This window comes from Chiloscyllium punctatum, chromosome 4 (assembly GCF_047496795.1).
Source record: "Chiloscyllium punctatum isolate Juve2018m chromosome 4, sChiPun1.3, whole genome shotgun sequence".
NCBI lineage: Eukaryota > Metazoa > Chordata > Chondrichthyes > Orectolobiformes > Hemiscylliidae > Chiloscyllium > Chiloscyllium punctatum.
The window spans coordinates 76,003,366-76,027,844 of record NC_092742.1 but is presented as its reverse complement, the minus strand read 5'-3'; the positions used below and the strand labels follow the sequence as shown (position 1 = coordinate 76,027,844).

General features: G+C 39.7%; 1 protein-coding gene across 4 annotated transcripts in view; it reads left to right on the top strand.

Annotated features, from left to right (window-relative positions):
* fmn1 (formin 1) overlaps positions 1-24,479 on the top strand; it is a 373,616-nt gene that overhangs the window by 264,547 nt on the left and 84,590 nt on the right. For all 4 annotated transcript variants that reach the window (XM_072569057.1, XM_072569058.1, XM_072569056.1 and 1 more), the window contains one exon: positions 14,348-14,399. In XM_072569057.1, the coding sequence (XP_072425158.1) occupies positions 14,348-14,399 (52 nt within the window). The remainder of the gene's footprint in view (positions 1-14,347; positions 14,400-24,479) is intronic.

Sequence of the window (24,479 nt, the reverse complement as noted above, 5' to 3'; positions counted from 1 at the left end):
AGGCCATTGTCATGTTATACAAGAGCTGACTCTCTAACAGTTATAAATGTCGTCCTCTGGAACACACTCATACTCAATTGGTGCACAATTAATTAGTTCCGAGCTCTTTACCTTCAATGCAACAGATTCCTATTGACCTCACCTTCCAACCAGCAGCCTTTTTGTATTCAATGGATCATTCTCCACCAATTTTGCTACCTCTAACAAGCTGCCATCGCAAAATGCAACTTCTCCTTCCCACAAGTCGACATTTCAAAGGAATTGTTCCCTTTTCAATATCCTGGGCCACTCCTCTACCACCTTCCACTCTTCATCTTTTCTCAAAGCACATTCCTGTTCAGCTGGAGAGGATATAACACCCTTTACCTACTCTCCTTGCTGTTCTAGGCACCAAATATTTCTTCCAGGAAAAGTCTTCCAGGTGATTTAAAAACAGAAAAAAACTGTGGATGCTGTAAATCAGAAACAGAAACAAAAATTGCTAGAAAAGCTCAGCAGGTGTGGAAACATCTGTGGAGAGGAAGAGTCACTCAACCTGAAATGTTACCTCTAGTTTCTCTACACATACTGTCAGAACAGCTGAGGTTTTCCAACAGTTTCTGTTTTTGAAAACAGTGATTTACCCACATCTCCTTCGATCAGTCTATTGTATTCTCTGCTCACAATGCAATCACTTCTACACTGGGGATACCAAACCCAAACCAGGTGATCAGTTTGTAACAACACCTCTGCTCAGTCCTCAAGCATGACTTAAACCATCCGCTTAGTCACTTCTTCAGTTCACCATTTTGCTCTCACACTCACACTTCTGACCTAGATCTGCTACTGTCTTCCAGAGAAGCCCAACACAATCTGGTAGAACAGCACCACAGATTCTGCTGAGGACGGATCATTGTGGTCAACCATTTCCAGACCATGAACTCTGTCCTTCAGTCTGATTTTTCTCTTACTTAGTGTCAGTCTACGTCTTGTTTTTGTTTGCAGTCAGAGCTAGTTGTGTTACCAACATTAATTTTGGACCTGCATTTTTGTCTTTTTTCTACCTGACCTTTCCCTTTCTCAACATAGAAAAATCCCATCATAATTCTTTCTTTCTTTGGTTCAAAAGAACAGATTTAACGAATTGAAACATTAACTCCAGTCATGATCGAATGGTAGAGCAGACTCGTTGGGCTGAATGGCCTAATTTCTGCTCGTGTGCCTGTAGTCTTCTCTCCAATGATGTGGAGTTTTTCCAGCAGTTTGTTTTTGTTCTAGATCTGCAGCATCTTCAGTTTTTTTGCATTCATTTAGTCAGGGTTGATATTGGCTTTTTGCAGAAGTGTATAATGGGTAATAAGCTATTCTCCGTTTCTCCAAACTCTTTATCCATTCACTTTATCCGAACATGGGTCAGCAGTGATATTTTAAAGAAAGATGGTCTGCTGTTGTTACCTTTTTTCACAGTAGTGAACTATTTTCAAAATTGATGTATAGTAAGGGAGCATTTGCTTTATAGGTTTATAGCTGTGCTTTAGATTGCAGCTTGACAGAATGCTTTTTATGTTGCTTGTTTCCTGCTTCGTTGGAACTTTTACTATTATGTTTCAATTTGAGCTTAGTGTATTACTGGACACACACACAAGCATAGCTTTCATGCAATGTTAGGAATTTACATGTTTACAGAGCAAGGATAAGATATCCCCCACTCCAAATGTTTGCAGTTCTGCTGGGAGAGTTTGAAAATAGACCCAGATTGTTCAGTAAACCTCATTCTTGCTTTCTAAAATGATGCCCAGATCTTATAGTCTATGGATAGTCAGAGATTGGAAATATCCCAACAAGATACACATCAAGTCCCTTCCAAGGTCTCAACACAATGACCACATGGGAATTGCCCAAGATATTTCTAGGAGAAAGTGAGGACTACAGATGCTGGAGATCAGAGTGAAAAGGTATGGTGCTGGAAAACTGCAGCCAGTCAGGCAGCATCTGAGGAGCATGAGAGTAGACGTTTTGAGCATAAATTCTTCATCAGTAATCTCACTTTTTGACCCCCAAGACATTTAAATGTCCAATGGGCAATACCCTGTGTATGGAATCCCTCAGAAAATCTCCAACTATGAATAGGAATTGGAGACTAAGGATTCAGACTCACTTACCAGGATAATTATCCTGGAAATATTGGACAGTTAAAATCAGTGCCTAATTCCTGATAGCTAAATAACTGCTTTTCATTACCTTCGGCCCTCTACTCCTCACCAACACCCTGCTGAACAATTAATCCAAAATGATTATCAACCCTGATGCACCAACTCTGATCTTCTACCTTAATGCCATTTCTTGGCCTGTACGGTCTTGAATTGCGATTGATCTTTAAACTGAATCCCAGAACATGGGTGCCTAGGTTGCTAAACCAAGATTAAGTCAGCTAACGCTTCATTGCATTCCCAACCCATTCCCCTATAAAGCATTCAGATATACCTTATAATCCACAGTTTTGATTACCTTGATGTGTATACCTACATTGGTGCTTGAATCTTGATTTCTGATGAAGGGCTTATGCCTGAGACATTGGCTCTCCTGCTCCTTGGATGCTGCCTGACCTGCTGTGCTTTTCCAGTGCCATACGTTTGAGTCTGATACTTGATTATGTCAGGTTCCATGATGTGAATGATGTATTTGGTACAGAAATGTTCTGACCTTCACCGAACTGATTATTAAGCCAATTATTCTGTAAATGATCCAAGCCCATTAAGGATACAGTGGTCATTTACTTTTGGTTTGATCATTCTTGGTTTTGGTTTTGGTTCTGAAATATTGACTGAGTGATGCTCAGAGACTTTTCACTTAATCGGAGTGGCTGAAAACCACAACTACTCTCGGGACTGGAAGTGGTTCATTCTGTTCTCAATCTCAGGTCTGACAGCTGTTCTCCAATTTCTCCGTCCTTCGTGTGTGGGAGATAATGGAGTAGAGGTAGTGGTGTAGAATTAATATTCCAGAAGCCAGGCTCATGTTCTGAAATCCCACTATGACAGATGGTTAAATTTGAATTCAGTCTCAATTACAACTTTGAAAACAAGCTTAATGGCAGTCATCATGAAGTAGGTGGGATTTCTCTTGAAGCTTTTCTCTTTCAATAATCTTTATCACCTGCCCTATTATCTCTTTATGTGGCTCCCATCAGATTTTGTTTGATAATGCTGCTATGTATCAACTTGGAATAGTTCAACACATTAAAAATATGATGTAAATGCAAGTAGTAGCTTTCCATTTGCTTTGCCTTTTTTCAGTCTCCAACTCCTTAAAACATGAATTACCTTTTTGCTGCATAAGTCTTTTAACTGCTACAACAAAGCCATATTTCCCTTTGTCACAAGGACTTGGAGTCACTTAACAGCAGGATTCCCATATTTAACTTGTTCTTACAAACGAAGTTAGGTTCCAACTCAGGAAAAGTGAAGCAGAATCATAGAGATGGGAAAGGATTCGATCTTGTTTCCAATGAGCCAAGAAAAATTGCTGCAGGCTAGTCCAGCAGCTTCCATTCTTTCTGGCAGTCTAAGAGTGCCCCTAAGTATTGAGTACATTAGGCGCTGAATTTAAATCTGATTTAATTATTCTAATTGGGGATCCTTGCTGAGTGTCAAATTCCTCCCTATTGTCATAACAAAGACAAACTTGTCATAAAATTCTACCTAGCTTAAAACTTGGTGCTTTTAAATCTGTATTCTATTAAGGAAACGTATATTTATTTTCCAGTGGAATCTGGGCACTCATTCTTAGCCAAGTGAGTGAGGGACGTGCCAATGTATGAAGCTCTTAGCCATTTTCTCAATCCTATCTTTCCTGTCTAAATGTGAGGCAATGGCACAGAAGTAAAATGCATTTTTCAAATTCGCCTATTGGAGAAAGTGAGTGTGTGAGTGAGTTAGTGAAAGTGACAGTGACCCTGTGATCAAGTAACTGTCTTCATGCCATAATTTGTTTGAATACGTTTTGACAAGATATCAAGAGTCTATATCCAAGACTCCTGCCATATTAATCAAATAAATAGATTGAAGCATTAGGCAGGCATTTTCAGGTGATGTATGTTCAAGTTAGGCAAGATGATGTGGAGATGCCGGTGTTGGACTTAGGTGGGCAAAGTTAAAAATCGCACAAGACCAGGTTATAGTCCAGCAAGTTTATTTGAAAGCACCAGCTTCCTTCAGAGCACTGCTCCTTCATCAGGTAACTAGTGGGACAGGATCATAAGACACAGAATTTACAGTAAAAGATCACAGTGCCATGCAATTAAAACAATAAATTGAACAAATCTAGATTGCTGTTAAGTCTTTCATCTTTTAGAATGGGTTGCAGGTTTTGGTTCATTAATATGTAAATCCCTGAACTTCTTTTAAGTCACATTCTCAAGATAACTGAAGGTTTTATTAGAAAAAACAGGTGAGATCTCAGCTCAGACACTGTTTTAAAGGTGTGAGGTTAGAGTCTGTCTGTATCTTGAGTCAGACTGGTTCTGTTTCCAAAGTCAGAATTTATAAAATGTTATATGGATTGACTGCCTGTAGGTTGTGTGCTTTTTGGGCAGAATGTATCTGCAAATACAATGGCAAATCTGCACTGAGGTAATGCAATGCAGTGCCATTTTAAAGTTTGATAAAATTTGCCTCTGCAAAGGAGAGTAGATCTAAGATCTTTCAATGTACTTCCAATATGGATAGGATGATAGAAGGTCCTCCCTGCTGAGTAGATGTGAAATATTAATTGGGATGTTGATGTCTTGATCTGATGACTGATAGGGAATGCAGTCCAGTCCATATAACAGGAAATCCTGGGTTTTGGGATGGTGGCGTTAACCTGTCAAAATGGGTAGATTATGGATTAAAATATCTGAATCTATTGGTTTGATGGGAGGCTGGCAGAAAACTATCAACATCCACCTTTCACATGAGGGCAATCTTCACAACATGAGAACCTTTTCAGCACAGGCAGGTTGGCCATGAGAATATTTCTAGTGATCATTAGCTGCTGTTTTAGTCCAGGATTCTGACTTTACTCAGTGGCCATGGATTTTTCAGATTCACTGGGCAGGTGATGGCTAGTGGTATTATCACTGGACTATTAATCCAGGTAATGTTCTGGGGACCTGGATTCGAATCTCGCCATAGCAGATGGTGGAATTTGAATGCAATAGAATCAAGAGTCTAGTGATGACCACGAAACCATTGACAATTGTTGGAAAAACTCAAGTGTTCTTTAGGGTAGAAAACTGCCATCGTTACCTGGTCTGGCCTAAATGTGACTCTGGACCCACAGCAATATGGTTGGCCCTTAAACCGCCCTCTGGGCAGCTAGGGATGGGCAATAAATACTGGCCTAGCCAGTGATGCCAACATCCTGTGAATGATTAAAGAAAAAGGTCAATGGGGAACTGATGCATGTTGATTTTTATTATGTTCTGATGAGGCTTGAGAAAGGCTTCAAATACGGAGATGTTTCACTTATTTCCTCACGTAAATAAAATGCTTCTGTTCACTGACCATGTCCTGAGATTGTGTTTCCACTACTCAGAACTAATTTCCAACAATCTGGAGTTGATTTCTGTGGTAAGTATATCTCATAGGTGACAGCTCCTATTATTGTGTAGTTTACTGCTGATCAGTTCAGCTGCTTGAATTAGCTTTTCTGCCTGGGTTTTAGGGATGCATACTTTGTATGTAATTGTCCATGAACCCCTAACAACAACCCCACTCCCACACCCAAAGATCATTTTGGAGTATTAGTCAACCATTGCATTCCATCATTGTTCTACTGATCTTCAAGAACCAAAAGATGATTATGTATGATGGTACAAAACTTTTGTATGTACCAGTAGAATGAAAGAAGTTTGTTGATGTTATAAAAGTGTATAAATCATAGAATTCCTACAGTGTATAAACAGGCCATTTGGCCCAACAAGTCCACACCAACCTTCTGAAGGGTAACCAACCCAGACGCACTCCTCTACCCAATTGCGCTACATTTCCCCTGACTAATGCACCTAATCTATGCATGTAGCTATATTTATATTTTTGTTTAATAATATTGTTCTTTCATTAAAGAACATTGACAACCTTCTGCAAATATTTTCTGTGACTAAACACCAAGACAATAATAAAACTTAAATCATGCTAGGTTTTTCTCCGGGATCTGACTTGTCCAGGCTTCTTATCGGCTGTATCAAAACAATGTACTGTCTTCATGTAAGAGAGAAACACTTTAGAACAAAGTAGAAGACATAGCTTAAACAGAAGAATGGGTTTAGAATGGAATAAAATAAAACCACATTAAATTCATATGGCATTTTGGATGATGATATGACAACCGTAAAATGAATGTAGAACATTTAGGCCATCTCTTCAAGTGATAAATTACATATCTGCGCTAGAAATAATTTTTACAGGCTTTGTTATGTTTTCCCTACTGGTTTGGTTTCCAACTGAACATTTTTAACATAGAGAGAATGCTGAAATTTGCCAATCCCAAATCATTGCAAACAGCTGTTCCAGGAAAAACCATTACCGATAATTCTGAGTTTTTATTGTCCAAACAGATCTGTATTACAGACTGCAGCACTGGCAACATGGAGCAGTTCTGGTTTCTGCTCGCCAGCAAGGCAACAAGGTGTGAATTCTGCTCATCAGAAGGTTGTTCTGCTGACCTTATCAGACTCATTAGTCTTTTATTGGTAACTTCTCCCAGGGAGTCTGCCTGGAGGGTGCAGAGGTTGGCTGCAGCAGGCTTAGCATGGCTGGTGGCCTCTTTGACATAGCTGGACATAACAGGAAATTTCTTTTTTAGAAAAAAAGTCACCTTGCTCTGTGCAAACATTTGCCCTGCGTTCGATGATATAGGTTTTCTGGTCATTTGATTTTCAGATTGCTCGCTTCTGCCATATCTTTTTTGAGAAATGTAAAAGATCTTCATTGTATTTAACGTTTCCAGCATGCATCAAATCTCAGATGAAGTTTTGCTTTTGCTTGCAAGGTGTTTGAAACCAGCAGCCTGTATAGTCGGGTTACATGTCCAACATTTTCATCACTTTGAGAGGGAAATTTTCGCAAATGGCGAACACAAAGAGGGTGCTGATGGAGTAACCCCTGACCACTTCTGTGTGGCATTCTGTTGAAAGTGTATAAAAACATCAGCATAGCTGTATTGGAAGACCTTTCTCAAAAGCTTTTTTATTTCTCTATTGTTATATTATACATTTTATTTTTGGATGCCATAACATTTTTCTGAGTGTAATCATGGGTTGGATTGTGAACTTGCTCACAATTAATGTCTGGATTATGGTCTTTGAGGTGAAGTCCCAGACTTCTCCCAAGCATTTTGCAATTCTAGCAAAACCTTAATGCAGGCAGCAGGGTCAGCTTCATCATTGTTAGCACAGTCCCGGGGGAATTGCCACCACCAGCAGAGGATCTGACTTAATTCACAAGGCAAGTGCAAAATTGAGTCTGCAGCTTCAGCTATAAAAGAAGTAGGGGCAAAGTTGAAGTATTAGAAATTCCCAGAATGACAGACTGAGCAGCTTTGGCAAAGGCCTACACAGGCAAATCACACAAGTACCTGTGCTTGCATTCGTGCAGTGCCCATTGTGAAATTCTCTACTGCCTTTCACAGGAGTGTTATCAAACATAATTTGACGCAAAGTCACATATGTGGGGTTGAGAGTATGATGCTGGAAAAGTACTGCAGGTCAGGCAGCATCCAGGGAGGAGTGGAATCAACGCTTCGGGCATAAGCCCCTCATCAGGAATGAGGCTTCTGCGCCGGGGGAGCTGAGAGATAAATGGGAAGGGGTGGGGTTGAGGGGAAGGTAGCTGAAAATGTGATAGGGAGATGAAGGTGGGGGAGAAGGTGATAGGTCAGAGAGGAGGGTGGAGTGGATAGATGGGAAAGGTGATAGACAGGTCAGGAGGGCGGGGCTGAGTTGGAGGCTTCGAACTAGGGTAATGTGGGGGGAGGGGACATGAGGAAACTGATGAAATTCACAGTGTGGTTGCAGCGATAGGTAGACGAAAGTGAGGGAGAAGGTGATAGGTCAGAGAGGAGGATGGAGTGGATAGACGGAAAGGTGATGGACAGGTCAGGAGGGCGGTGCCGAGTTGAAGGCTTGGGACTGGGATAATGTGGGGGAGGGGAAATAGGGAAACTGGTGAAATTCACATTGATCCTGTGTGGTTGCAGGGTCCCAAGGCGAAATATGAGGCGTTTTTCCTCCAGGCATCGGCTGGTAAGGGTGGGGCATTGGAGGAGGCCCAGGACCTGCATGTCCTTGGCGGAGTGGGCTGGGAGTTAAAGTGTTCAGCCACAGGACAGTGGGGTTAGTTGATGCGTATGTCCCAGAGATGTTCTCTGAAACGATCGTCAAGTTGGCATCCTGTCTCCCTGATATAGAGGAGACCACAGCAGGTGTAACGGATACAGTGGATGACATAGTACATACACCAATCATCGACTGAATCTGTTGCACTCGATGTGGTCTCCTCTGCGTCAGGGAGACAGGATGCGAACTTGCGGATCATTTCAGAGAACACCTCTGGGATACCCACACTCACTAACCCCACCACCCCGTGGCTGAACACTTCAACTCCCCCTCCCATTCCACCAAGGACATGCAGGTCCTGGGCTGCCTCCAACGCCAAACCCTTACCAGCCGATGCCTGGAGGAAGAACGCCTCATATTCCGCCTTGGGGCCCTGCAACCACAAGGGATCAATGTGAATTTCACCAGTTTTCCCTGCCCCACATTATCCCAGACCCAAGCCTTCAACTCAGCCCCGCCCTCCTGACCTGTCCATCACCTTTCCGTCTATCCACTCCACCCTCCTCTCCGACCTATCACCTTCTCCCTCACTTTCGGCTACCTATCGCATTCTCAACTACCTTCCCCCCCCCCCCCCCAACCCCACCGCCTTCCCATTTAGTTCTCAGCTCTGCCCCCCCCCCCTCGCCCAGGACGTAAACCTCATTTCTGCTGAAGGGCATATGACCAAAACATCGATTCTCCTGCTCCTCGGATGCTGCCTGCCCTGCTGACAGCACCACACTTTCAACTCCGATCTCCAGCATCTGCAGTCCTCACTTTTTCACAAAGTCACACATGGAGTTATTAGGACAGAATAGCCCAAAGGTTTGGTGAAAGAGTTAGGTTTCAAGGAATATTTTAAATGAGAGAGACGAATGTTAGAGTGGCTTCCAGGCTTTAAGAACTAGTCAGTTGAAAATATATTCATAAATGGTACAGCATTGAAAATTGAGATTTGCTAGAGGTCAGATTTAGAGGAATGCAGGTATCCCAAAAGAATCTGAGATTGGTTGAGGTAGAGGCTGGGATTTCAGCTCTCATAGATTCCCTACAATGTGGAAATTCCCAACAAGTCCTCACTGACCCTCTGAAGAGTATCCCACCCAGAACCAATCCCCCACCCTATTACTCTACATTTCCCCTGACTAATGCACCTAAGATACACATCCCTGTACACTATGGGCAATTTAGCAAAGGCAATTCACCTAACCTGCACATCTTAGACTGTGGGAGGAAACCAGAGCTTCCAGAGTGAACCCAGGCAGACACAGGGAGTATATGCATATTGTCAGCTGAGGCTGGAATTGAACCCAGGTCCCAGGTGCCGTGAGGCAGCAGTGCTAACCACTGGGCCTCCGTGCTGCCCTTGGGTAACAAATACAAGAGCAGGCACATTCTGAAAGTAGCATTTGTGAATGGCACATATTAATGTCCTCATATTTTTGGGATGAGCTGCTATTTTCGATATGAGTGCAAGGTAGTGAAGGGAGCTGAGATCTTGCTTGTCTCCAGTGAACTGCTCATTACCTCCTTGAGGAGCTAGTTCATAAACATTGGAGTGCCAAAATGTGATCTTCAAAGTGCAGGTCACTGAAGCCAAACAATCTGGATCATGTTATTGCACAGCTGTTGGGTTCACTGAGGAGAGCAATGAATTTTTTTAATGAGGAAAAGCAATTGCCACTGGAGATTTTTGTGTAAGATTATACACAGTAACTTTTAGTTCACTATTTAACCACATCTATGCACCACTCTGCCATCAGCAATAGAGGTTGTCATGGCAATCATCTGCTTTGTCAGTAATTGGCCACTGAACCCACACTCACCACAGGCCCAGTTGATGATTGCTTTGTGGAGTCAGGACCTTACGTAGTGTTCAATTCTTCTGTGTTTGATTGAGAGTCTGATAACTGATTTATGCTTACTGTGCTTGATTGCGTACGCTTGGTGAAGATTGGGTGTAGACTTAGAGAAAATTAACCAACTGTAGAAACACACACAGATGTATATTTTTGCATAGATCTGAGACATAAAATATATTACACAAGTAAACGATCCGACCATTAGGTTTCCGATCTTGAATTAAAAATCAAGGACAGAATGCCAAGACTATGGAGGCGTTTAAAACCGGGATTTTTTTTAAATTGATACATTGTCAAGCTATGAGTCAGAGTTGTTGGGTGAACAGATTTGTTAAGAATTTTGGATGGCTTAAGAAAAATGCGAAATGAAAGGCAGGCTAGTTGAGTCCAGAGATAAGTAAGGCAGGGAAGATGGTTTCAGCAATAAGTGTGCTGAGGTGACGGTACAGAGGTGAAAGATGTTATGTTTACGAACCTTGTGGTTCAACCTCTGGCAGTTGCCAGAAAAAGGGCTGCAGTTCATGGATAGGGAACAGAGTTTGTGGAAGGGGCCAAATTCAGTAGTTTCAGTTGTCTCAATATTAAGCTAAGAAATTGTTGCTTATTTGATGTGGCACATTGCTTTTTCAATGAGACAATTTACATGAAAATGTACAGTTAGGAACAGAAGTAGGCATCAGCCCCTGAAGCAATTACTCACCAGACAGTTTAACTTCAGAGGTGGGAAATCTTCTAGAATCGATTATTCACGATAGAATTAATATTAATAAAACATGAAAAAACCTGGGTGTATTCAGAAGAGCCACCATACATTTGTTAAGGAAAATCATGTCTAATTAGATTGCTGGAGTTTTTTGGAGAGGTAGCAAAGAAGGTTGATGAGGGGAAGACTGTTGATGTGATGTACAAGAATTTCCAAAAAACATTTGATTCATTGCCAGACATCCAGACCTTTGACATCTGACATTTATATTATATGCCACCTGACAGATCTTTCTACCCATTCACTTAGCCCTTCTGTTCTTGGTTTGCATCTGATCATCTTCCCACTTTACTACCTGTCCTCTTGTCACCTCCATATTTAGTTACCATGTCTTCATTCCCTCATCTAAGTTTTGAAATAAATTGCAAAATGTTGAGTGCCCAACATTGACGTCTGCGGGACCCCACTTGTCACATACTGTCAATCTGAAAATGATCTGTTCATGCAAAGTCTCTGTTTTCAGTCAGCCATCCATGATAGTATGTTACCCATTATAGTATGAACTCCTACTTTGTGTACTAATCCTTTATGGAACTTTATCAAATACCTTCTGAAAATCCAAGTAGATTCTGTCAACAGGTTCCCCTTCAGTTAGAAGCAGTGGAGGGATTGAATCAGCTGATTATGAGATAAAGCTGGATATGGTCAACTTGCATGGGGAATAATCTTGACAAGGTCCTCAAAAAAACACATCACTCCCCCAGTACGAAATGGAAGTGCCAGTGTTGAGTATGGGGGGTTTTGTTTATTCTTAGTTAAGGTAGGGTTGTTTAGCTCAGCTGGATAGCTGGTCTGCAATGCAGTGTGATGCCAACAGCATGGGTTCAATTTCCACACCAGTTGAGGTTACCAGGAACAAGTCTCTTTCTCAATCTCTTTTCCCCCGCCTGAGGTGTGGTTACCCTCAGTTAAACCATCACCAATCATCTCTCTGTCTAATGATAGAGTAGTCCCATGGTCCAGCAAGGCTTTGGTGACTTTTACCTTTACCTTGCTTCACTGCAAGTGTGCTGCCATTAAGCAAAGGCTGAGAACAAAGCTCTGACTGCAAATTTTTTTAAAGAATTGATAAATGGGGCTAACTGCCATTTTTGCAATGACAGCACTGCCAAGCTACCAAATACTCTGCGCCCACCGCCTTACAAATGCCTGGAAGGAACTGATAATGGAATCGAACAACCAGTTCTAGATTTGATTAATGTAAAAATAAAGATTAAAGTTCTTTCCTGCACTTGCTCAGATTTATTTTCTTAGATGTCCATCTGAGAATGAAGTTAAAGCTCAATATTATTTTACAATATTATAAGGTAACCTATACCTCAACAAGGGTTTCGCCTGATGAAGGAGCAGCGCTCCAAAAGCTTGTGATTTTAAATAAATCCATTGGACGATAACCAGGTATCATGTGACCTTTAACTTTGTCCACCTGAGACCAACACCAGCATCTCCACATTATGGGAAAGAGGAGAAGTTTAACCATTCATTAATTTGATTCAATTCTATAAATGTCACTGCCTAAATGAAAATTAAAGCCTTGAAACTGCTATGGACTTGCATTTGATTTTTTATTGGAAATATTACTTCATTTAGCCGTTTAATATGATCCTTTCCATCAAACAGTAATATATCAGACTCATTCATCACTGGTTTGTAAGTAGTTTAATTGCTATAATCTTCCTCCGCTTTCCTTGAGCTTTTCAATCTTCTCTGGTAATGTAACACACCATCTCTCACCTCCCTGTGGTTTTACATTAGCTGACATTATCAAAACATAGTAGATAATTACGAGGATAATTATCAGGGCCTTGAACTTCCTCAGGAATTGGGGCAGCAATACCAGCATAACTGGATTAATTAAGGCATAAACTGGAGTGGAAACTGGAAAAACCTACTTGTTGGTCTAAAGACCTGAGCATATTCTGTGCTGCTAAATTGCCGAGAACATATAATGGGGCTAAAACCTCATTAACATAAACATGATTGCTGACCACTGCAGAGCATTGCTGCTGATGCTTTAGTTACCTTGTCACAAGTGTACCATTGCCTTTGTGGCCTTCTTTCTATGACAGATGAGTAGTGCATTTAAGATGTTTGCGAATATAAGCCCAGAATTACATACCAGACAATTTAACTTCAGAGGTGAGAAATCTTCTAGAATTAATTATTCAGGACAGATTTAATAGTTACATGGAAAAATGTAGGTGGATTTGGAAAAGTCAACATGGATTTGTTAAAGAAACTCATTTCAAATTAAATTGCTGGAGTTCTTTAGAGAAATAATAAAGAAGGTTGATGAGAGAAGGGCTGGTGATACCATGTACAAGAATTTCCAAAAGGCATTTGACACAGTGCCAGACATCAGACCTTTAAGGGAAGTATAGGGCATGGATTAAAAGGGATAGTAGTAATAGAACAAAATTGTTGAATAATGGCTAATAAAGACTAATGGTTAATGGGTAGTTTTTGGGATGGAAGCAGGTTTGTAGTGGAATCCCCTAGGGGTTAGTATTAGGGCCCTTACTTTTCCTGACATATATGGGCACATTGTCAAAGTTTGTGGTTAGCATAAAACTTTTATATAACATAAAACATAAAAGTTTTCATGTTCTTTGCAAATAGGTGAGATAAATGTTTTCACAAAGCGATACTTAGGGTTAGGAATGCGCTGCCTAAAAGTGTAATGGAGGCAAGTTCATTTGAGGCAACCATGATGCCATTGGGTGTTTTTTTAAATGGAAACAACATGCAGGGTTATGGGGAAAAGGCACTACGTTAAAATGCTCAGAGGATCAGCATAAGCACAATGGGTCAAATGGCTTCTTTCTGCACTGTAACAATTTTGTGATGTTATGAAATAATTTTTAATTAAAACTTCACTATTTAGTTCAAGCATCACAACCATGCAAATACTGTTTTAATAAAGTTGAACCCACTGATTAATAACTACGTGGAAAATAATTTCCTGATTTTAAGAAAATGATGCGATCAAGGTTTTCAGTTGATGCAGTAACCCACAAGAACAATGTTGGAGTGGTGGAAAACAATTACCTGAGCATTGACATCAGGTTACAGCCTTGAGATCTGCTCTGTAATATCAAATGATCTTAATCTTATTATGTCATTGGTGCTGGTTCTAGCTAATGGTTTTGTATGATGATTGTCTTAATGGTTATTTCATGTCTTTTGGCATTATTGCTGCGAATTGATAAGATATAGATCCCTGGTTTATTTCACAATTTATTGTCGCAAAAGTACAAAACACACTACAGTCTTAACTCAAGAATAAAACTTCAATAAAGCTACATCTTTACTGTCCTGTCACTACGACAGTATGGTATTTGTTTCTGCTATTGCGTAATAAAACTTGTTTTTTTTTATTCCTAGCAAAGAATGATCTTAAGGTAGAAGAAGCACATCTTGAAGAATCACAGAAAAGGTATCATATTTCAGCTAATTATCTGACATGTTGCTATAAGACTGTTTTAGCTGAAAGATAAAATGCCGGATACTTTAAATTTTATTAGATGTTTCAAAATTGTATGAGGGTAAAATCATGTTTTTCAAATGTTTTCGGTATGCAGTCACATTATAAAGTATTAACCTCAAGCATATTTAGCATAAAAGAACATTGATTATTTGTGAAAAATGACCCTTTCCAAGTCTATTATTGTGCAAAAATCAGTAATGCTGCAGTTTTACATGGATCTGGCATGGATCCGGCTCTGATGAAGAGCAAAGTGAAATGTGCACGTGGTTCATGTCAGAGGTTAGTTAGTTATGTTGGATCAATATTCGCCAGTGCTAACCACTCCAAATTAACAGGGTCGCTGGAAAGCATCTTATTGGCTTGGGAAGGTGCAAGTTCACTTTTAGACTTACCTCTGTCAAACTGAGTCTCTGCGATTTTGCAGCATCCTACAATATTACTGCAGAAGTTTGGTATTTCAGTCTTTTGGTTTACTTCAGTTGTGGATCTTTGCATGAACAATGATGTCCTTTCGATATGGAGGAAGACTGTAAATTTGCATGTGGTTATTTAGGCTTCAAAAATTTCTGACCCATTGGTAAGGGTGGTAAAGTATATTATACCTCACTTCATATAACCAAGCAGTTTCTGTTGTAAACATGATGCTCAGAAAATGAAATAAAATATATCAAACATTTAACATTGACGGTGCAATTGAATAGTGACAGAAATATATCAGCCACCATATAGGATCTGGCACTTGTAAAAACCATATATTTTTAGCTTCCGAGATTTTTGATTGTGGACTGAAACAGAAAGGAGCTGCTTTAAGGATTACTACACCTTTTAAAAGTAAAGTAACCTGTATTCAAGACAAGTGCTACACACCTGGTGCTGGTTTGCAGGCAGGTTTGAGCCAAGTTTGAGGATAAATTGGAGTTAAGGTGTGTATGGAAAGAGCTTTGACTGGCAAAACATAATTGATTGGTCTGTGAACTAGTGCCTAGTTATCAATGACAAAGACCTTCTGCCTGCCAGTAACAGTGAAATTGGTTCTCATTTAGCTGAACAAACAAGTGAGCATGAAACTTTTGGCAGAAACCATTGGAGTTCTGGAGAAGAAGGAGCTGGTTTTGCTCTGCAGTAAAAAAGCTTAAGATACCCAGTTTATTTTCCCTTTCCGGTTACTGTGACTTATCATTGATAAGTCAAAGACCTTGGTAATTCAGAACCGGTCACCTTGTGTCTCCTGGAACAACTTGTGGAGAAAGAAGATTGAGAAGCAGCATTATTCTGACCAGCACAAACCTACGACAAGGACCATGAACTGTCTTCCCAGTTTTTGGCTCTATCCATACACCCATGTCTCTTTTCCATGTCTGTGTCAGTCTGTATGTGAGTGTAGAGGGGAAGTCTTTAAAGGAGCTAGAGCTTTAATAAGTAGAGTTACATATTAGTTGTTTATCTGTAGTTAGACCCGATCTATTTGTAATAAATAGTCAGCTTCATTAAGTATACAAACGTGGTCCATGCATTCTGTTAACCTCGGTATAAAACACAAGTAAATTGGAGAATATTGTGTACTTCTATAAAATATTTAATATTATGACTCCAAAAATAGCAAAGTTTGCCCTCTAGAGCACTACCCCAGTGAGGCATAACGCACTGTTGAGATGTCCTGAGCACAGGCCTAAAACAAGCATTGAGACCTTGTATGTACAATTATATTAATATGCTGTATTCAGGTTTGAGCAATTGCTAGTTTTTTAAAGTAACATTTGTTCATATTTATTTACCTGTTGTGACTTCTATTGCATGATGGAATAGATTTAAAAGGTGATGCTCATTATTTATACCATGCTTAACATTGAAATAGTTCAAAATTATTCTGGTTAAAAATGGCTTGTAAATTAAAATGTTCAAAAACAAATAATCAACACAATAAAACTCAAAGTGGAAGCTTCAAGTTACTTTGAAGAAATATCATTAATACCTCCAAACCTATCCTTTGGCATCACCTAGAGACTGGGGCCTAGATTTTCACCTTGACAGAGAACCTCCCTGTCATGATGAAAATGGTAGAAGTGGCTAAAAATTGTATTTCCCTGAACATGAATGCTTCCCATTTTCACAAGGAGTGGGAGTGGACTCATCAGGATTTTTGTAAGTGCAGTTCACAGAGGCAAATGTCTTATCAATTATCAGCTGGCTTCACTAAAATAGGATTTTGGAAGCCTTTATTACAATTCTGACAGGAGAAATGCATTGACAAATAAGCCCCACTACTCAACAAGCTATACCAAAAGTCTAAATGTTTCATTTGATCACCAAAATGGTGAATTTGTTTCTCTTTATTACTGTTGCTTAGAACAAAAGAAACTTTCACTAAGTTTCTTCAATTAACTCATATAACTCATTTATTAAAAAAAAACTTCTTCTTTAGACAACAGGTAAAACTTGGTATCAACTAAACTTCTGTACAAAATTAAACTGTGTCCCTTCAATCCCAAAAACTCACATTTGTACACAAACAAGGCATGTCACCTCAACTCTACGGCTTAGAAGGAGAAAAGGCAAATAAGTAACAACAGCCAAGGGCACCAATTCAGAAGATAGGATGGGGCAGCTTCTCATAATTCCTTTGATTCCCTGTCAACAGTGTCAACTTGAGGAATTATCGAAGACCTTGAGACTAGATTTCAGATTTGAATGAGATACATTAAAATTAACCAAAGAACTGTGGATGCTGGAAACCTGAAACTGATCTGAGGAGAGAAAACAGGGTTAATGTTTCAAGTCCAGTGGCCCTTTTTCAGAACTGTGGCTACAGAAACAAGTTTTCCAAATGCCTTGTCAAACACTAGGAGTGACGATGAAAGAAATGATGGTGAGCAAGAGAAAAGGGAATCCTGTCAGACAACAGAGCAGAACTTCTTCCAAGGTGGGCATACATGGAAGAGATCATCGTAGAATCCGTATAGTGTGGAAGCAGGCCACTTTTTCCACGGCTAACCCACCTTGCCTGCACACTGTGGGCAATTTAGCTTGGCGAGTTCACTTAACATGCACATCCTTAGGCTGTGGGAGGAAAACAGAGCACCCAGTGGAAACCCATGCAGACATGGGGAGAATGTGCAAACTCCATGCGGTCACCCAAGGCTGGAATTGAACCCAGGTCACTGGAGCTGTGAGGCAGCTGTGCTAACCACTGAGCCACCGTGTAGTAGAGAGTTCATAGAATCATGGAATCCCTACATTGTGGAAACAGGCCATTTGGCCCATCGAGTTCCAATTGACCCTCCAAACAGCATCCCACCCAGACCCACCCCATTTCTGTAACCCTGCATTTCCCATGAATGATCCATCCAGCCTACATATCCCCGGACACTGTGGGCAATGTAGCATGGCTAGTCCACTTAAACTGCACATCTTTGGACCTTGGGAGGAAACCTCCACAAGTGGAGACACATCAATCTGCACATACATGAATTATAAATATGACCCTTGGTCCTCACGACACTATCTAGTTGAAAACTTTTTCCACATTTCTACATTATGCAGTGACTGTACATTTCAAAAGTACTTAACTAGATGCACACTCTTCAATTGCTGCATATATTTAGATACTCTGCTCATAAGTGGGCAGCAGTCAGAGATAATTTTACGATCAGTCTTTCTCAATATTGTTGCCTGGGTCCTCCTGGTGAAAGTTTGAGCTAAGGCAGAGGATAGCTTCATTAATTGCCTCTCTTTATGTGAATGGTAATCCTAACAGCACCACAGTAATCTTGCATCTAAACACACACACACTGCACTATCCTGTTTCTATCTTCCAATCACCTCTCAGCATATACTTCTGCGAGGCATAGCTTTTGATGAAGACTAAAAATTATTTCTTTTCTTTTTTTTCACCACTCTGCCCTTTTAATGCCCTCATAACCTTTACCAATGCTGCAGAATTGGTTGTATTGGGCTGCTACATTTTTCACCTTCAACAGTAACAAATTCTCTAGTGTGGAGGGAATCTACCAAGTGTCTACCTTCTTAACATCTGACCCATGATCAAGCAGAAAAGGTGAGATTGCAATAATCTCAGGTCACAAACTGAAGTTATACCTACCACAACACCATCTCAAAGAGAATCAAGGTCTGTCCATCAATGAAGGTTAACAGCAGCATACTTAAGAGACATCTCAACTCTTATGAACCTACTATCGAGATTATATTGAATGGACATGATGGAAATAATCATAAATAGTATTCTTTCTTAAGTCGTGACTTCTAATTTTAGAGAACATTCGGTGATGAATTTTAACATTTACCATATATTACTTATAATTTCAATATTACATTTCATTTATAAAACAAGGTTATAAGCTCAATATCCAAAAATATCCAAGGTTGCTTTAATGTGTGGCTACAATGATTTACCTATGACAGGAGAATAACGCACAACACATTTGTCATAGCCATTATATTTTAATATTGCATGCTAAATCTTTAAAATAACATCAACAGTTATGGAAGGAGTCAGATTTCATAACACTTCAATTAAAGCAAAGTACATGATTCTGAATATTATATATTCTCAGTAATGCATTTAACTGTGGAGGTTGACCTGGCATTTTAATAGTTGGAATATGATCACTCACTGGGTTTGTTTTTTGCTCCAAGTAAACATTTATCTCTCTTTCTTTACTATGCCTGGGTACATTTATCCAACTTAAAATTATTCATTGTAATTTTCTTAGTAACTATTCTTAGTAAAAGTATTCTGACTGAAGTTATTCATTCCTGTTGCTATTTTGGTTCATGTTCAATCTCCCTTTTTTGGATTACATCTGTAATGCATTGGCTCTCCTTTTTCTGTCTTCCAAATTATCCAGTAATTTTTTTTTATTGGAAAGAGATCTTGCTCTGACATTGCACAGCTCTAAATGTCTGTTTTGTTATTTGTATTTTACTTGTCTGTGTCCAGATGCCAAGAATGTTGCTGTACCATAAGTGTAAGACCACATTATGGTATGCTCATTATCCTTTGGAAGAGTCCCTTCCACATCATAATTGATATTATAATACCCACTCAAGTACTTTCTCTAGCAGGCATTAACTATTCTTCAGCTTCTAGCAGGTACTGATTTATAACTTTCACTCTAATTTCCACAGTGTTTCCCTTGACACACCCTCCAATTTACCTTCTATCAATCACTTGTCATCTTCAGCAATGGAGTGAACTACCAGAGACATTACTTAAAATTATTTTTAGTAGCGACACGAGTTAAATCTTACAGGAATAAAGAATGGACAACTCCATGTTATATACATTGCTTATTGCATAGTACACTTGGTAAGTTCCAAAGTGTTCATGTGACATCAATTAAATTGTATTTTACTGCAGTAAAACCCTTTTTATAAAGTAGTCAATGTGGGTTATACAATCTCTGTAGTATTGAGTGTGATGTTATAGAGAGAATGATTTATAGGGTTTTTCTGTTAATAAGAGAGACATAAGCCATATATATGATATCAAAGTATATAGTATATTATTGTCATAGTGAGCAGCTACTGGTATTCATTCATGACAAATTTGTATTTTATACAGGCTCAACCTTGACTAAGCATTCTTTGATCTTGTTTGTTACATGCACATAATATCTGAATGAACATCCAGATCTAAATGACCTTTTTCTGCTAACATGCAATTGCAATTTGTTATTTTTCAGTGGCTTCTAAATATATCAGAATTTTATGGGTCATTACATTTTCCACATTTATGATGTTCACCTCTATATGACATGCAGGTGTACTTTAGTTGTACAGCCAAATGAACCTGGGGTTATTGAGAACATAAATTTCCATTGTGAGAATTTGAGCATTATTAGTTTAAAGGCATTCTTGTAGCTTTCATGTCATACATGAGAAATGTTAGGTCACATCTTGAAACAGCAAAGCTCAAATTTATTTCATTGCTCTACTTCCAAAAGATCAAAGATTTTTCTTGAGTTGTTCTCTTCTAAGGAAGAATCGAGCTTTGACCAGTAGTTAAAGTATTTGAAGCATTTTCCAAATGGTGAATTGTTCAGTTAAAAGAAAATTGCTACATTTTGGGAACATATAATCCAAAGAAAAATTCAAGGAATATTGTGGGGCAGAAAAAAATGGGCAAGAGCTTGCGTGTGATAGTTATCTCAACAAAAGTATGAACAAGTATAAAAATATTTATATAATAAATGAACTGAATTAAAGTGTTGTAAAGGTGCATAACTTAATGTGAAGATAATGCACGCATGTCTTGTGGAGGATTTGTTTTGGCCCCCTGTTACAGTATTATTAATGAATTCATTTTGCATGAATTTATGAAGTTTTTTTAGTTCATTCATGGGGTAAGGATGTTGCTGGCTAGGCCATCCTTTATGGCCAATCCATAATTTCCCAGAAGGCAGTTAAGAATCCAGCACATTGCTGTGGGTCTGGAGTCACATGTAAGCCAGACCATCCTCCCCTGAATGACATTAGTGCACCAGATGGGTTTTTCCAACAATCGATTCATGAACACCATTAGACTATTAATTCCAGATTTTTATTGAATTCAAATTCCACCATCTGTCATGGTGGGATTCAAACTTGGTCCCCAGGACATTACCTGAGCTTCTGGATTTACAGTCCTGCAATAATACCATTAGGCCATCACCTCCCCATTTTAACTAGAACAGCTCTTCCCATTGTGTTTGAAGTGCAGAAACTGTTAGCTAGCATTGACCACGCAGGATTTTGTTAATTTCGCTATGTGTATTATCAGTTTCAATAATTTACAGCTCTTATTATTTTGATATTTCCACTCGTCCGTCAGTTTGGTATCTTGGTTCATTTCTTATTAATGAAGGTTTTACGCAGTTAAAGCTGCTTTAAGACAGAATTTTTGTTTATGGATCGTGCATTCATAATGAATTCCTAGGGGAAATATTTTAAAATGTATTTTGGTTTGGTTTCAAAACCAAGGAAATTTAAAATAATAAAAATGCCAGCAATTGTTTGAATTCGTGTAATTCTGGTTAAACATCAGAATGGTGAACTTCACGTTAGAACTTCTGAATGAGGAACCTGGAGCACTGTGCACTGTATTGATCGAAGGATGGAAATGACTTTGAGATAGTTCAGAGAAGGTTTACTAGATTAATACCTGAAATGGAGGGGGGGGGGGTATTTCTTATGAAAAGTTGAACCTAGACTTGTATTCACTGAAGTTTGAAAAGTAAGAATTGAAGCATATAGGGTCTTGAGGGGCCTTGACAGGATAGATGTAGAAAAAGCAATGTACAACCAGGGATTCACTGTTTAAAAATCAAGGGTCGCCCATTTAAAACAACTTAGTTAAAAAAATATAATTCTCAGAGGATTGTGGTCCTTTAGAACTCTCTTTCTGAAGAGTTGGTAAAAGCAGAGTATTTTTGAATACTTTGAATATTTAAAAGACTGAGGTAGATAAATTATTATTGAGCAAGAGGGTGAAAGGTGTGGGCAGAATGCAATCATAGATCTTATTAAATTAAATATTAAATAAGTGTTTGCAGATTGACTTCTCCTTGCAAAGTTTCCTGTTGATCAATGATTATCTTTCAAGGACAATCACTTATCAGACTCGTCTCACATTCACATCAAGCATGATGGCTGTGTCAAAAGCAGTGTTCTGCATGTGATTGCTTCATAGTTCCTTAAATGTATTTCCTGCATGTAGCATTCCAAAAACATGCTTGTGTGATTTCTCAATTATATTTGAAGTTTTTATCTTCTTGGTATGGGCTCATTGGGAGCTGAGGTTCTTGTAGTATTGCATATTGCACATATTACACATGAAGGTAAAAGGAATTGTTCTAAAGCCACATTTATCATACTGCACAACATGTGTTTGCTGCAGTCCTTTTAGTACACACAATCATATCTGATAATCATGAGTAAGAAGTCTAATTTCCTACTCAGCATAGCGTGAATTGTTTCACTCAGCAGAAGGTGATGTTTTCTCTGGCTTGTTGACAGCCTGTTGCATATATGTACAGTGTTGAGATTATGATAAATTTTAAGTTGTGATTGTGCACCACGTTGAGGCAAAGGGCTTAATTCAGACATAATGATGATATTGATTTTCACTCTGCACAGTTTGTTTTCTCTCTTGCCACAAATGAGCGTCTCCCTGAAGAAGTGTGGCTCCCATATTAAAGGTTTATTATGTGAAAGGTATTTACTAGGAGCTGCCTCAGATCAATTGTGACATTATGTATAGCCTCAGAGACTCACCTCTAAATTAGCAGGCATCTATGGTGACCCTCCTCCTGCAATGCATCTGCCAAAGGTCAAGAGCCCTGTCTTTGAGACCCTTTGCCTCTGTTTTCCTCCTCCTCTTCCTCCTCCTCCTCCTCCTCCATGTAAAACCCTTTATCCTGGACTGGGACTGCCTCCCCCCACTGCACCTCCTCTTCCTTCTCATCGTCCTACTCCTCCAATGATGCCATGAGCTAGCTTTATGCAACTGTTGATGTAGTGCTTCAGGGGCACTGTTTGCAGCTGCCTAAAAGGTTATTGCCTACTTCCTTGCCTCCCAGAAGCTAATCGTAGTACTATATTGGCATTTGCAAATGCTGAGGCTGTGAAATGCTATGAATTCCTCAGAATAAAAGAGTTGGGCAGCTTCCAAAGTATCATGCAGGTACAAGTTGCAACATCTTGCTGCGGTCACGAACATGTACAGGGAAGGGAACGATTTTTGTTTGACATAGGTTGATGAGTTTGTATTACATTGGCAAGATGGATGCACTCTTAAGGAAAACAGGCTCCCTGGTCTTCTGCATCTGCGATGTGCCATGTCCTTGGCAGAGTGAATCTGCTCCCCAACTTGTGCAAAGATGCGACTGTTTGCATCCACATGAGGCTGATCGGGAGGTGCAACACAGAGGTCTGCAGCTGAACCTTGGAAATATCGGCTAGCATAGACATTCAGGACAATTTCAAAGCAGGGCCTGCAGACCAACAGACTGAGGCGCCAACTCTTCTCACACCATGGCCCAAATGTTGGTTATTAATTCCCTGGTCAATTTGAACTGCCTTCTGCACTGGGGTTCAGTCATATGCAGATACAACATACATAATAGTAAACATTTATATTGAATTAGAACTAAGTTGTCTTTTCCCCCACCCCCATACCCTCCAAGTGCCTGGTGTGCTCTGAGTTGTTTCCAACTCCTCATCTTGTCTCCTGTCTCTAGCTGCATGCTGCTCATAACTATGTGCCTCTCTAGTGTGTACCTACAATGTACCTACATTGTGTACTTTATGTCACTTTCACTTGTCTGGCACACTCTCCATCCTCTCACTTGGGTCCCTGTGCTTACGTGGGGAAAAAGACATCTGCCCATCTGACGCTTCAGGCACCACTCTCCAATTCCCCTGCCTGTCAGGCACAGACCTGTTTGATTTTCTTGAAGGACTCTAACAATTATTTGAACATTTTAAAGCTTTCCAAAAAGACACCTGAACTCTCCAAGGTGATAGATACTTGGACTTTACAAAGCACTCTGACGGGTTTCAGTCTTTTGTCTTAAGAGTGTCAAGCTCACAAGCTGTGTTCTAGATCCCCCACAGACAAAATCCACTTCCAAGTGAAGGCAGCACAGCAGTGAAATGTGCCATTGCACTCGGGAGATATGCATGCTCAAATTCTGCTCTGATTCCTTTCACCCCTCTACAAAAATGGGGTGGATTTCTGGGTTCAGGATCCAGCACCATTTTGGATAAGGTGCAGAGCACTTCCTACTGCTCAAAGATTCAAAACAAAGAATTCCATGGAACTATATGGGCTAAAGCAGAGGAGTACTCCCTGATTCTGAGCCAGTGTTTCTTTAATTGCTGTTCGTGCTATGTGCAAATTGGCAGCCACATTTCCATATGTATAAGTACACTTTGAAAATTCTTAATTGGACAGAAAGCATTTTGGACATAAAGCACGTTGGGACATCAGTAGGTCATGAAAAGGTGCTATAAAAATTCCATTATTTCTTA